The following is a 15392-nucleotide window of genomic DNA, read 5'->3' on the forward strand; positions in this document are numbered from 1 at the left end:
ACGATCGAGCAACTTCTATCAACAGGTAAAAAGAACAACAAACTGAAGAACCTGGAGAAAAATAAAATATAATCAAAGCAATTTCAAGATAACCTTTAAGGATTGCACACCATATATGTAAAGTTCATAAGGAGAAGTTGCTGCAAACAAAGACTCTTGATTCTTATCAAGCTAATCCAAAAAACCCTCAAATTCAGAATTATACCATAGCAAAATTATCAAATTTAAAACTACAAAAAAGCATAAAAGATTACTATTTTAAATATAAATCTCGGTCAACAAGAAAAAATCAAAAGTAAAGACACTAAAGCTCCTATATGATTTGAGTCATCAATAGCACTCAATTAATTTTGAACAATATTATCATCATTAGATTGTAAAATGCCTTGCTGGCTCTCAAACAATCTGTGCTGAAGAATTGATTTCTTTTATTTCTTTTTTGAGGTTTTGCAATTTTTGATGCAACAAAATAGCAGCATGTCATCGGTAGATTTTGCATTTTGTAGCTGACTGCGTTATGCCATCGGAGATTTTGTATTTTGTAGCCGACGGGTAGATTAGGATTATTATGTAGCCGATGGACCCCTTCGGGAAGGTTCGGCGAGTAGTATTTATAAACCCTTTGGGATCATTGTAAATCATTTTATCTTATGAAGCATAATGTAATGTTCTAGCATATGTGAATAATATACGGAGTTCTACCGTTCGTGTTTCCATTGTCTGTTTGCGTTGATCTAATTTACTCGTACGGTAAACATTTGGTGTTGTTGCCCTATGAACTTGGAAGGATGAAGGAATGAAGCTTAATGCCAAATCAGCTTAACAAAATCAGAATAAGATAAAGGGGAAAGATGGCATACGTACTGCGCAAGAAAATTTAATTTTGGCACAACAAGTTGAACGCAGGAGGAGGTTCCAGAAGATTGTCGACAGACATAGAAGCGCGGAAGAATTGTTGGAGGAGACTCGACAGCGGGTGGAATTGGTGGAGGAAGCAAGGGAGGAGTTTTTGAATTTGTATTCGCCGAGGGAAGAGACTCCCGACGGAAGAAAATCGACTCACATGGCTTAGAGTGTCGAGGGAGCAAGAGTGTGGAGTGAACTCTTCATCCGGGATACACTTCCAGAAGGGACAACTTTTCGAAGATCCTTCTTCACCACCGTTCGCAGCTGTTGAGTCCACCGGTGTGGGAGTGCAGATCGCCGATGTGGGAGAACAGTCTTCCGGTGTGGGAGTGCAGACCGCCGATGTGGGAGAATAGTCCGCTGGTTTGGGGGTGTAGACCGCTGGTGTGGGAGAACAGTCCGCCGGTGTGGGAGTACAGTCCGCCGGTGTGGGAGAACAGTTCGTCGGTGTGGGATTGCAAATCACTGGTGTGGGAGTGCAAAGCCACGTTGTGGGAGTGAACAACGCTAGTGTTGCAGGACCGAACAACGCTAGTGTTGCAGGACCGAACAACGCCCGTGCACAAAATCCAGTAGTGATGGCAGGACCAAAGGAAAAGTTGCCGACATTCGATGGTGATGGTACAACCAATCCGATCTGACACTGTAAAACATGCAAAACGATTTGGAGGGCAAATGGCATAACAGATACAAACGAATGGGTTCAGCAGTTTTCGGCAACCCTACTATTGCAATTGATTGGTTCGCTGATGCAGATCCCTAGAACTTAACCACTTGGGATAACTTGAAGGAGTTTACGGCGGAATTTCAACTACTCCGCAACAACAACGAAATTGTAGCAGAGATATACAATACAAGACAAGGGAAAAATGAAACAGTCCGAGTCTATGCCAGGAAATTGAAGGACTTGATCAACAAAATGGAGAATAAGCCAGCTAATGGATTACAGAAAAGGTGGTTCATTGAAGGTCTACACCCGAAATTGCGAAAGAAAATGAAGATCGTGCCTCTGTCGTCATACACTGAAGCGTGCAACCGAGCACTGAACCTGGAAAGTGAGCAAAAGACGAAAAAGAAAAAGAAAAAGAGTAGCTCCTTTGAGTCAGACAACGATGCATCCTCGGAAGAAGAAAGTAGTGATGAGGAAAACAACAGCAAAAAGGTCCGAGTCCTCTAGAAGGACATGATCCAGATGATGAAGGAATTTAAGAACATGCAGAAAGAAACAAAGGGCAGCGAGCTATGATGTATGGAGTGTAAGATAGAAGATCACACCAGAGGGTCCTGTCCAAAAAATCAGTTCTGCGATATTTGTTAGATCATGGGACATTTCACAAAAGAATGTCCCTTCAACATGAAAACTAGAGGACCTCAACAGGTGTTCCTCGCATAGGAGGCTTCCGCGTCTGGAGGGAGCAGAAACACAAGCATGGAGGGTGCCACGTCTGGAGGATATAGGAATAATAGACGTAGGCAGAACAATAACAATAACCATGGAAGCCAGAGTCGAATTCAGTACAATGCCAACAGGCGGCCGATCGTTCAATGCTGAGCATGTAATTTGTGGGGCCACTTTGCCCGAGATTGTACAATGGTTAACACACCAAAATTATTATGCAGATGGTGCAGACCCGGCGATCATGATGATACCAAGTGCCTGAAGTCTGACGTGAATTTGATTACCGTCAGGACGGACAAAGAGGAGGTGCTGGCTATCACGTGGAAACAAGCAAGACTATACCCCGACCTTGCAGAAGAAAACAAGAGGTTGGAAGAAGTATGGAAGGAAATTGAGAAAGCAACACACGTGGAGACATCTCAATTGAAGGACACCACAGGCACCTCACCAAGGAACTGCGCCGAACAGAACATTGTACAACAGATACTACAAATGGAGGTACCTGTCAAAATCAATGATCTGTTGATCACAATGCCTCAGCTTAGATCGACACTCACAAATATTGCGCTAGCTGCTAAGTTTACAGAAGAACAAGGAAGAGGGAAGGAAATTGCCGCCGGTGGAGAAGACCCAATGTTGCTCGCCCTAGCATTAGGACGACATCCAACGGTCGTTGAGATGGGGATTCTCGGAAGTGTGCTGATGGACACAATTGTCGATAGTGGGTCGGGTGTGAACGTCTTACCCAAGGATACCTGGAGGAAGTTGGGACAATCGACGCTGTGGCCACCTACATTTCAGTTGTTGACAGCAGACCAACATGGCATAAAACCTCTCGAGGTTCTGATGGCGCAATCGGTAACAATTGGCACATAGCCTTTCCTGCTTGACTTTGTCGTCATCCCACTGAAGAGAAAACGATACGATGCCATTCTGGGCCGTGGATGGCTTATTCAAGCCAGAGTTAAACACGATTGGAAGAGGAACACTTTATCATTGGAAAGCAAAGGGAGAAGATTCATCATTGATTTATACACTCAGATGGTGGGAGAAGAAGCTTTGTCATCAAATTCCAAAGAGGAAGATGAAGGGAGGCAGTATATGGAACCGGATCAGGAGGGAGTCCTGCGATTGGATGGAGGATCAACGGATGACGATTTGGTTTTGGTCAACGGTCTCTACCACTGGCAAATAGAGGACTACGAACTGTTCCAAAGCTGCAATGTACTGATAATTGAGGAAGGTCCGAGGGGAGATGAATTTCCAAGAGAATTTGCCGAGATAAAGGAGGGGGATGCTCTGTTGGATCTCACACTTGCCCATACATTCAGTAAGGGAGAGACAATCAAGTATAATGAAGCCACATTGCAAACTATGAATCTGGTAGATGAAGTTGAACCAAGAAACATATTGGTGGGAGATAACTGGGATCTAGTATTGAAAGCAGCAGCATTCAAGATATTCCTAGAATATAAGGATGTATTTGCATGGACATACAAGGATTTGAAGGGAGTACCTCCAGAGTTGTGTGTGCACTGTATCCCACTGGTCGAAGGAGCAGTGTCGGTACAGAAGCGACCCTACACAATGAATAAGAACTATGCATGAGTTACAGAGGAAATCAACTAGATGTTGGAGGCCGGAAGGCATGGCATGACAAACTTCTGAAGTTGAATAAATTCCAGCCTGGACAGTGGGTGTTAAAGTATGACGGAAGGAACGAAGTCAAACCAGGCAAATTCAAAATTAGATGGGTCAAGCCATACCAAATCCTGGAGGTAGGTGATAATGGAGTGATAAAATTGTGGACTCTAGACAGGCAAGAGGTGCCTCAAACAGTGAATGGATCTAAGCTATAAATATATCATACCAGGAAGATTCTTGTATCATCGCAGAAGGGGGAATTCGGAACGACTCCTTCAGAGAATGACAGAGTTCAGAGGTAGAGTTGAATTTGTTTTTAAAAAAAAAAAACAAAAAAAAAGGAAAAGAAAAAGAAAAAGAAATAAAGTTGCAAGTGATCCTACCATATTTTGTTTAATATTTAGAATTCCTAATGCTTGATAGATGGTTCAAATACCTATGAATAGAATTCCTAATGCTTGATAGATGGTTCAAATACCTATGAATATTGTTCATGTACCTAGCCTCATGAATTACCACTAAATAAAGTTGAATGGATGGTTCCAATGGTTTCTAAGAACGAGCAGTGTGCCTTGCTTCCCCGCGGGTAGTTGCTTTATGTCTACGAGCTCCTTGTTTCTTCGCCACAAGCTATTAATTTGTGTCCACGGGCTCTACGTTCTTCACCCACGACCTTTATTGCTTTTCCCCGTGGGCTTTCTCTTTCCTTCTCCGCGGGCCTTCCATTTTTCCATGGGCGCTGTGTATACTGCGAGAGATTTGTATTCCACAGGTGATTCTTACTTCCCCCATGGGCTTCCTCCTTTCTCCCCTGCGGGTGTCTTTCCTTAGCTGCGGGCACCAAAATCTTTTATGTTTTTCTGCCATTCTCTTTTCGCGAACTGAGCAAGGGGCCGCGGGTATTTTGTAACTATTTCCATTCTTCCACGGACTTTTCTCTTGCCTTGAGTGTTTGTATCTTCCAACGAATGATTCTTGGATTCCCATAAAAGCTTCTTACTTCCCATAGATTCTTGTTCCTCCTGTGAAAGTTCCTCGACATATTTCTTTGTCTCCCGGCGGTCGGAGGGGCTATTTCCCACGGGCGCTCTTACTTTCTGAGGATATTTTGTGCTTCACAATATAAGTTCCCTTCCCTCGGCAGACTTTTTGTTCAACCGCGGGCTAGACTCCTTTCTGCGGGGAGGGCTGCGGCTTCATTGTTTTAATCAATCTCTGTGGACAAGAAGAAGTATTGCCGAAGGAGTATTCCGACAAAAGTAACAGAAGCAGGAACCCTATATGATAAAAGCACACAAGAAGCCGTTATTGCATGGAATCGATAGGGAAATGGAAGCAATGGAAGAACAAGTTGAAGAGTAGTATGGAGAAGAATGCAAGGGTTTTAGCTTCTGGAATCCGAGTTGCAAGGCCATCCGCCTCCAGCAGCAAGAAACAAAAAGTTAGGGAGGAACTCACTCATCTTATTGTCCAGTTTGAGGGACTCAATGGAAGCGAATGCCGAAAGTGGTGGCAGGAAACTCCGGACGCCGACCTGGTTAAGCAAATTTTGATACAAGCACAGGTGCATTGGACCATCCAACTTCCAATTTTTTCTATCCAATTATTTGAATTAGTTTTGAGGACCATGATAGAAGCATATAATCAACACAACAGAACCAACACATTCTTGTACAAAAAGCATCGGATGATGGTTTCCTTTAAACCTAGGGATTTTACAAGGGTTTTTGGCATTCCTGGTCCTGGGGGTAAGAAGGTAGAAATTAAGAATCACAAGCTCTCTCAAGAACGGAAGGAACATTGGATTCGATTAGTGGGCCGTGATCTTACACCCGACGAGATGGAGTCAGTAATAAAGGGGTCTAAATGCAGAGGACTTTAGCGGGATCTTATTCAGGAAGGCCACTGGAGGTGCCTTATGGACGTTATCAAGAGCAAACTGACAGGAGCAACTCGGGCTTCAGATATAGCGTTGCCACAAATAGTATTCATGAATGGCATCATGAATGGCACGGTATATGATTGGGCTACAGTTCTTGCTGACAGGATGGAGGAGTTCATGACACTCCAGTACCGCACATTCTTTATGCCGCATCATGCAATTGGCTTGTTTCTAGAGGCAGTGGTTAATCAAATACCCATGGATGATTTTGAGGCACCACCTCGGGGAAAGTTGGCACAAGGAGAGCCTCCGATATTTTATTGGAGACATCTGGACACGGGTGGGACAGCAATGGGATAAAAGAATGTATTTCGGGGATTGCAGGCAGCTCACAGGGACATTGACAGCAGACGGAAGGAGACTTCGGAGAGCAGCAGGGTGGAGTACGAGGAAGAGAGTACTTCCCCGGAAGTTAGCAGTGAATCGGTAGATAGTGAGCCCACATTTTTCACCCCGCCGCAGTTGTCAACTTTGGCGCACTTATCCGCTTCCACTTCACACATTCCTCCTTTTGGTCAACGTCATGCACCGGTCGTGATGAACCCACCGGTGGTAGCAGATGTCCCACGGGCAGTGGCAGAAGGTGTTCCACCGATGACAGCTGTTGTTGCACTGACAATCACTATAGGTGTTACCTTCTCCATGGCCGAGACAGATGTTGTTCCAGTTGCACTAGTGGAGCCAATCTCGTAGAGGGTAGTGTTGCCAGTGTCGGAGCCTAAGCCCCAAGTTTGCTCGGATGTGATTGACTGTGATGCAGTAGTCAGTGGCAGAAGGTGTTCCACCGATGACAGTTGTTGTTGCACTGACAATCACTATAGGTGTTACCTTCTCCATGGCCGAGACAGATGTTGTTCCAGTTGCACTAGTGGAGCCAATCTCGTAGAGGGTAGTGTTGCCAGTGTCGGAGCCTGAGCCCCAAGTTCGCTTGGATGTGATTGACTGTGATGCAGTAGTCTCCATTTCATCTTCCTTGTTAGCAACCGCCGAGCTAGTATAGACAGTCCAGTCAGCCCAGCCAGTACAGCAGGAGGAGAGCATGGAGCTCGCACAATCAGAGTAGCCGAAGCTGATGGATAGAGCCAGTGCTTTCTTGAGACAGCAGTTCCGACTCATCCCTACCGAGGTTGGTCCATCCATTCAGTGCCCTAGGCATCTAGGAGTCAGCTACAGTACCAGAGCCTCAGGAGGTGGGGGTGCCACAGGCCGAGGTTGCGCCGAGAGCAGAGGAGGCCGCACCGGATGTGGGCATGGTCCCCGCAGATGAGGAAGAGAATAGTGATGCGGAATGGACGATGGAGGGTTTTGCAAAGGAGGATTATGGGTCGGATGAGGACAGGTGCAGGGACTATCTCAAGACTATGAAGGCTGCGATTCAGAAGGGACACAATGTGGCATTGCAAGCTATGACTCGGCGGAGAGAATGGCATTTGGTTCGAGCTTACATCAGGGGGATTTGTCCGCAGCGATTCCGTTCATGTTTTGAGGAGAGGGGTTGGCCAGCAGTTGAGACACCGGAGATGTTGGCAGATTGGGCCACTGAGCCAGAGTTGGGGCTGCGCAACACTCCGTTGGAGAAGCTGGCGCATGAGATTGTGGGACTATATAAGGAGGTTTATTATGCTCACAGGCGCGCAGAGGCAAACAAGGCAGTGGACAAGATTGCAACTGAGAGAGCTTTGGCAGTTGAGATGGAGGCTAGAGAGAAGTTAGCGGCGGATTTGGCCAGCCAGTAGGCAGCGTGGGCAGCTGAGCAGGCAGCACCATTGAGGGATAAGGAAGCGGCTGTGCGGGATAAGGATGCAGCAGAACAAGAGTTGCAGTTAGCCAGGACGCAGGCTATGGATGCGACACTTCCTCTGAAGGAGGTCATAGAGGTGAATTCACAGATTCAGAAGGATTTGAGAATACAGATAGATCAGGTGTATTAGTTGCGTCGACAGCAGTATTCTTCAGGGGCACCACCTTCTCTCTAGTATTTTTGTTTTGTTGTATGCGGGTTGTCTCCTATTTTGTTAGTCATCAGGAGACGACTTTTCTTTTGGGGGGATGATGTTGTTGGGAGATTTTGCATTCTGTAGCCGACTGGGTTATGCCATTGGAGATTTTGTATTTTGTAGCTGACGGGTAGATTAGGATTATTATGTAGCCGACGGACCCCTTCGGGTAGGTTCGGCGGGTAGTATTTATACCCCCTCTGGGATCATTGTAAATCATCTTATCTTATGAAGCATAATGTAATGTTTTGGCATATGCGAATAATATAAGGAGTTCTGTTGTTCGTGTTTCCATTGTCTGTTTGCGTTGATATAATTTACTCATACGGTAAACACAGCAAAATAGAAGATATTGCAATAATAATTTCAACTCAAATATTTGGATATAACATAGGGAATATATAATTGAAAATTCAAGATTTTTATCAACTTAGGTACTGAGTATTTTCACAAAATGCCAACAATCCAGTTGATAAAATATCCCCTATTATCTAAATCAACAATACCCAAAAAAATTAGAAGTTACAACCCATGAACTTACAGGTAAAACATTCCTTCAAACCCTCTGAAATGAAGACTATCAGTAGCAAAACAAATTTCAACAAATGCAACTACAGATATGGAAAACGTTGCTCCGAAAGTGCAAATAGAAAGTAACGCCCAACAACAGATATAAATAGGCACTCAACCAACTCCAAATTGACCAGCACAAAATTTGATATAGTTCAATTCCAGTGAATCCCTTCACAAATTCTTGAACAGCAACAATTATTACAATAGCAGAAATGACAAATTGTACATGTCAGCACAATTTGCCCAGTAATCTCGGAATAATTTTCATAATTGAATCTAAAATACTTCAGCTATAGATTCGAAACCCTTATACTACAGGAAGGGCAGAAAATCAAAGCCTCAGAAGTGTCACTAGGACAACAAAAGAAAATGAGATAATAAAATAATCGGATTCTTTTCTCATCAAATGGGCTCATATTTATAATCTACAAATGGCACAAGTTATTATAATATAATTTATTAATTTCTTTTGGCTCCCAAAAATGACCTTTTTCCACTATAACATGATATTTTGCACATAAGACCACTATTTCTTGTGCCCACGATTTAAAATTTTTCAACTTGATTTCAATGAGCTATGATACTAAGGTGACCAACATAAAACACCAACAAAAATAGCAACCACAACATATTTAGACCACGTGCCTTACTTTTCCAACTTGCTTAGTAATTATTCATTTTGGATTTTCCCTTATAGTAATTTTGTTTTTGTTTTTATACGTTTTAAATCATAGCGGTCCTTTTAAATCCTTTCACATAAGCATTATAAATTTTTGTACTTTTAAGTCTCACTGAAATCCATTGGTCAATCATGGCCATTAATACAATTTATTTCTTTCATTTAGGTCCCCTTAATACATTTTCCAACAATCTGGAAATTTTGGGTTCTACTAGTTTAACAAATATTAAACATAAAGTGAGCTGATAGATATACTATGTAACAAATAGGGGCACTAAAGATTCCTCGTTTTTCTTGTTTCTTTTTCTCTCCTCTTCAATATTTCTTGTATTCAAAATATTCACAATCCTAGATGTGTCACACCTTATGGAAATCCTGTTTTTCTTACTTGGCTGATGCACAAAAATGTGTGATATCCCAAATTTTGTTAAAATGTCTAAAATTAAATTAATAAATTGCGTTGTCCAAAAATAATATTATTTCAAAAGGATAAAATTGATTGATTAATTAACTTAAGAAATAAAGTGAAAATGATAAAATAATCCGTTTGTTAAAAAAAAAATCTCACAGATATTAAATGTGACCTAATCTTCTAGAAAGTGGCTGCAGGTCTTTATAAGGACGCTTGCTGGGTTGTAGTAAGGGATGAGTTTGATATGAATTTGCATGATGTTTTGTGAGGAGCTGATCTCTAAGGTAGTAAGGAAAGAATCCTTAAATGGATTGATTAAAAAGTTGGAGGAAAGCCTAACTCTTTCTATGCACACATTTGGAATGGAAACCACAATTCGGCCAAATTTGTGAAGTTTTCCTTCAAAAACAAATCTGTCCTAGCAAAAATATTTCCAGCACTGAGGCACTTGATGTCTATCTTATTAGTTATCTGTGAAAAATGGTAATTATTTTCCGACTGTTCAACAAGAAATAAGATTATTGTATTCTGAGTATTCTAATTTCAGAGGGATAGATTCAGCCTGAGAAGTTAAGAGAAAACATTTTAATATCAAGACAATAAAGTGAGTTTATTGTTTGAAATAAATATCTTATTTGAACTTTAACATAGGGAATAATTTGAATGGTGAAGCTTAATATTATGGCATTATTATCTCTGTGTGTGAGCTCTAGGGAATTTTTGACAAGCCCCTCTATCATGGAAAATGCATAATAAAATTGGCTTGAATATTATTACCAGGTGCAGTTCTATTTTTCTAGTGCAAAAGAGATAATACTCAGATGCCAGTTTTATTTCCTGATTTTGGTGGCAGATCTTTCTTGGCTGGGAACGATTGTATTTCTCACACAGGCTTCTTTTTTATTAAGACAGAACCTTGTGATTGGTGATGACAGGCATTTTGATGGATGGAAGCCATATGAACATAGTTGAATCCATCATATCGTGCCTGGGCTTTCAAATAAGGAGACAACAATCCCTGAATTGAGCTGCGTTCAATTCATCTCCTTCATGGTTGATTTGCGTGTTGCTATAGTCTTTTCATGTCTAACAACTCTCAACATGGGCATTATAATCTTTAGTCACCACCCCATGACTACTGCTGTTATTCCTTGTGCTAGGACAGAGTTTCTGAGTAGGAGAGTATAAGGTGCAATTCAGTATGTCCTGTTTTTGAAAAATGCACCTATTATGTATTGCTATGATTAATTGTGGAACTATATTGTCAGCTTCAAACTGTTTATATCAGGAAGAAACATCAAAAAATTTTTACTTCTGCTGTTCGTTTCACTGGAATAAAAATTAGAATTTGTGACCCTCTGTCAATTGTTTATTTCTGCATTCTTTGTATAAAAGCATATAAACAGCATATAGCAAACAAGCATATCTGAAACTGTTCACTTGATAACTTTTGGATAAAAATACATGGTTGGATTGAGAAGGGAGCATTACAAACGAATGCTCCCACTGTGTTGTTGAGAGTTCACATAAATGGAAAAGTTGTCACCATTGAGGTACAATTTACATTTGAATGGCAAATGAAGAATTGGCATCACTCTTTCTAATATACGGGCAGAGAGGATTCTGTAGAATAGAAATGCACAAAAGAGTAATCGTATTTTGTAAACCACTATTGGCTACTCAACATTGGCCGCAGAAGGGATCTCTCTCCAACACAAAATCGTGTACCCAGTGGATAATATAAATTGTGGAATCATTTACTTTCAACTCTCAAGATTATTTCGAAATAATGTATACAAAGCCATCCAACTGTTGGAAGCAACCAAATATCTATAAGGAGTTCCTTCGATGTTTTATTTGATTGTCAAATTAGAAAATGTTTATTAAAAACTTACTGGTAAAAGCTTTAAACGAAGAACAGGATCCCTCTCTGCATTCAAGCAATCAATAAATACAGGAAGCAATGTCTCCAAATAAGGACCTACCTGCTCATTACAAGAAGGAAAATTTGTCAATTGAAATTGTTAATTTTAGCGAAGAAAAAGAAAATAACAGTGGAAAGTTGTAGAGCAAGACTTGGTTAAAACAACTTGGACTCTTACACAGCTTCCAGCATTCTCAAGAAAGGTTTCAAAAAGAAAGGCTCCAGATGAAGTTCCAGTCCACTCAGAATGCCCACTTATAATAACTCCAATTATCGACTCCACATGCTTTGCATACAAGTCTTTTCCAGAATTTAGTCCAATCACCCTTGCAAAATTATTCATCATCGTGACAGCAAGCTGATGTGTTTTATCATCATCCTCCACACATTGAAGCTGAGAACGTAAATAATGGCTCTGGTTAGCAAAGAATGTAGTAACTCCAAATGTAAAAACAATAAGCATAACCAATTCTAATACAAAATGAAGAATCTATAAACTAACAGACAAGGCTCTCTGAACATTTAGAAAGTGCCAACTACCTAAAAGGGTGGATCAAATTGTATATGGTAGATGTGTTAAGAGATGCATCAAAAAGTGCAACTTCTTGATAATCCTCTTAAATGACTAATGAGTAATTTCATTCAAAAGAGCATTCTCATATATAATGAAATAACTGACATGTGATTTCACCTCCTACCATAGATGAGATAATAATCCCAGAAGTTTCACATGTAATCTTTAACAATTCGTTTATTCTTACTATTAGCATTTGCATAAAATATTTTTATGGTATATGCTCTTCAAAGACACCCTGAAAAGTATGACAACCCAGTTTACATTTTCCTGGGGAAGTTCTGTCAGCATCTTCAACAGATGGAAACTATTTGTACCAGATTATTAATGCATGCCCATTGCCCAACATATAACTCTTTGCAATAACCATTGCAAATGCTATGAATATCAAGTATATCCTCTATGAAAATTTAGCAAAACAAAGGATAGAACTACCGACCTGAAGCAAGAGTAGTGATATTTCCAAAGAAGAAGACTGCAATAATACTCCTCCTTTTTCTATCAGATTTTCCAATACTGCAAGTAACTGCTAATTATCATAGGAATTATTCAAAGAGAAATGAATTCAATACATGCAGTTATATGTAAGAAGATATAATAAGGTGACTTGCATGTGTATAGAAAGTGAGATAACAAACAAGTCCTAGTTGCTTCCTTGAAGTTTTTACCTGCTGTCTTATTGCAGAATAATCACTGAATCCCAAGTTTGCACCATAGAGCAGTTTGGTTATCTGCATTGATGGAAACATACTGAATTTATATGCATGTTGATTTTTTGGTCTACTCAATTAATGGTGCAAGTTCTATACAAAAGGAATTACGATCTGAGTTAATATAATAAAAAATCGGTAAATCCATAGAAAAATTCTCTTTAATATTAAGTATCAAACCAAGAGGAGTTTCAAAATCAACTTCTGTGTGTTTCTAGACAGTTGGTTCAATGTATCTTCAGAACTGAAGAGAATATAGCTATAGTAAGCTTTTTCTGACTTAAAAACTGTTCCATCTAAATAGAAGATCAATACTGAATTCCCATGTTTATACACTACTAACATTATGTCGAAGATTTATAGCTCATACTTGAAGATGAAATCAATACACAACCATAAATCATAATTTGTAAAATAAGAATAATATGTCTCTTTATGGAAATGCTCTAGATAAATTAGGATATTAATAATATCCCACGTCATATATAATAGAGTAAATTGGAGTAGATTGACTAACAAATCCTAACCACAAAATGTCTTACTTTTATATCTATTCCTTGCACTGCTAGTGGCCCTGCCCCTGATAGTAGTACTGGCATTACCTTTCGTCCTAGAGTCAGAAAATTTAGGTTAGACAATTATTTTGTATCACATTCCACTCTTGGTGCACAACCCTCACTTGAGAGCTTGGGCTGGAATAGGGAGATCCATGAAGATGAAAGAAGAACAATTTGCAAGTTTTGGTTTTTTCTGCAACATTCCATTTATAGCAGCCAGGTAGTTCATTTATTTTTTATCGTTTTAGGTTTTAAGTTTTAAGTTATACGTTTAAGTTTTTAAATTCAATTTTGAGAATAAAATTTTATAATTTGGTATTTTAAATGTTTTTATAAATGTAACAGTACTCCATCTATGATGTGAGGTTTAAAGCCCCCGCTGAAGATAAGTTGAGTGGCCCCCTCTTACTAGAAATGGTTTAAGAGATGAAACTTGAGTTGAAGGACCATAGAAAGATTTGGGGCCGAAGCGGGTCAACAGATGGGAAGAATAGTACTCTCCTAAATTTTTTTGTTTCTAGCGGAGGTAATTCATCATCCTCTACTTCTCAAAGTCTAAAAATTAATGTATTACTGAATAACTAAAATTTTTGTCTTATTGATTAATCAATGATAATTATTTTGTTTTATTTTCACTTTCAAGATTCACCATGTTTTATGAAGTTTATAGATGCTTCTACACATGTTTTTAACATCTAAGCTTCTAAATTTTTTATTTTAGTTTTTCACTAAATTTTGAAAATTAAAAGGCTTTTTACACCTAAATTTTTAATTCTTTACTAACTATTTTAAAATTGCTCCAGGAAAACTTTTGATGGAGACACACCCAAGAATCTTTTCGACTCCATGTGCAGCCCATTGCCTCAACCTCAGGTTAGAGGATATTCGCAAGATTGAATGGGTGAAATAATGTGTTGATAACAGTGTTATGGGACTTAGACTCACCTCTAACTCGGAAAGTCAAAATTAGGCTTAGACTCGGATTTGGCAAGGACTCAGAAAATCAAAAAACCCATGAAATTAAAAGATTTTTAAGGATTTGAAGATTTTTTCATGCATCATTTAGTCAAATAACATCAAATACACAACAATTGAGATAAATAGAAGCTACTTAACACTCATACACAATTTTATCACACTAAAATCCTTGCTGAGTTAAGGTTACCTTTGAGGTGCATATTTGTTGGTCCACAATGGACTTCCTTGTCCTTCGCCACCACCCCTACAAGGATAGATGCAACAAAATGCATTTATAATGAAGAAGGTTTATGGAAGCCATGTAAGGAGATTGTGGAGGTAATTTAAATTTTAAAAGCTTAAGTCTTAAAATTTATAAATTAATTTATCTCATACATATTTTAATTTTATTTTCATTGTGCAACTTTGCAAAGTTTCATCATTCACTAAAATGTTTTTTTGTTTAGTTGTTTTGTAGATCATTGAGCACCTTGCAGCCCTCTTACGAGTTGCTAATGGCATGAAGCCTGCTATGGGCTACAAATATGAGAGCATGGATAGGGCCAAGGATGCTATTAAAGCCAAATATGTAGGAGTTGAGGACAGGTATGGCCCTACTTGGGACATAATTGATAGGAGATTGCAAAATCAACTTCATAGACCCATCCATGCAATAGCTGATTACCTGAATCCAGCATACCATTTCCGTGATGATTTCAAGGTAGATGAGGAGGTTCTTAGTAGCCTATACATTGTGATATTGAAGATGGTCACTAATTCCACAGAGATATTGCTTGAGATGGGTGCCTATAATAATGCAATAGGGCCCATTTTTCAGGTCAAATTTGCAAAGGTTGTACAAAATTGTAGCCAAGTAAAAATTGTAGCTTAAGTGTTACACAATATGCAGTGATGCACACATATACTATCTAGTTTCTAACATTCTAGCTTTAAAGTTTGAAATGAGACTAATTTTGTAGTGATGCACATATATACTATCTAGTTTCTAACTTTTTAGCTTTAAAGTTTGAAATGAGACTAATTTTCTTTTCTTTTCCTTTTTTCAAAATTTATATAGATGGTGGCAAATGTTTGGGCCTTCAATCAAAAGCCTTCCA

General features: G+C 39.5%; 1 protein-coding gene across 6 annotated transcripts in view; it reads right to left on the reverse strand.

Annotated features, from left to right (window-relative positions):
- Positions 1 to 15392, reverse strand: part of LOC149557486 (uncharacterized) — a 292999-nt gene that overhangs the window by 54253 nt on the left and 223354 nt on the right. For 3 of the 6 annotated variants that reach the window (XR_016364886.1, XM_089832140.1, XM_089832142.1), the window contains exons 14-17: positions 12719 to 12781; positions 12490 to 12576; positions 11655 to 11870; positions 11448 to 11537 (exon numbers count right to left, since the gene is read on the reverse strand). Coding sequence is in view for 5 of the 6 variants with exons in the window: in XM_089832140.1 (XP_089688266.1) it covers positions 11448 to 11537; positions 11655 to 11870; positions 12490 to 12576; positions 12719 to 12781 (456 nt within the window). In the remaining variant the exon portion in view is untranslated. Of the gene's footprint in view, positions 1 to 11447; positions 11538 to 11654; positions 11871 to 12489; positions 12580 to 12718; positions 12782 to 15392 lie in introns of all 6 variants that reach the window. The other 3 variants (XM_089832139.1, XM_089832141.1, XM_089832143.1) reach the window with 1 other exon arrangement.

The sequence above is a fragment of the Cupressus sempervirens genome, chromosome 5 (genome assembly GCF_028749045.1).
Source record: "Cupressus sempervirens isolate cs-2001-9-10 chromosome 5, ASM2874904v1, whole genome shotgun sequence".
NCBI lineage: Eukaryota > Viridiplantae > Streptophyta > Pinopsida > Cupressales > Cupressaceae > Cupressus > Cupressus sempervirens.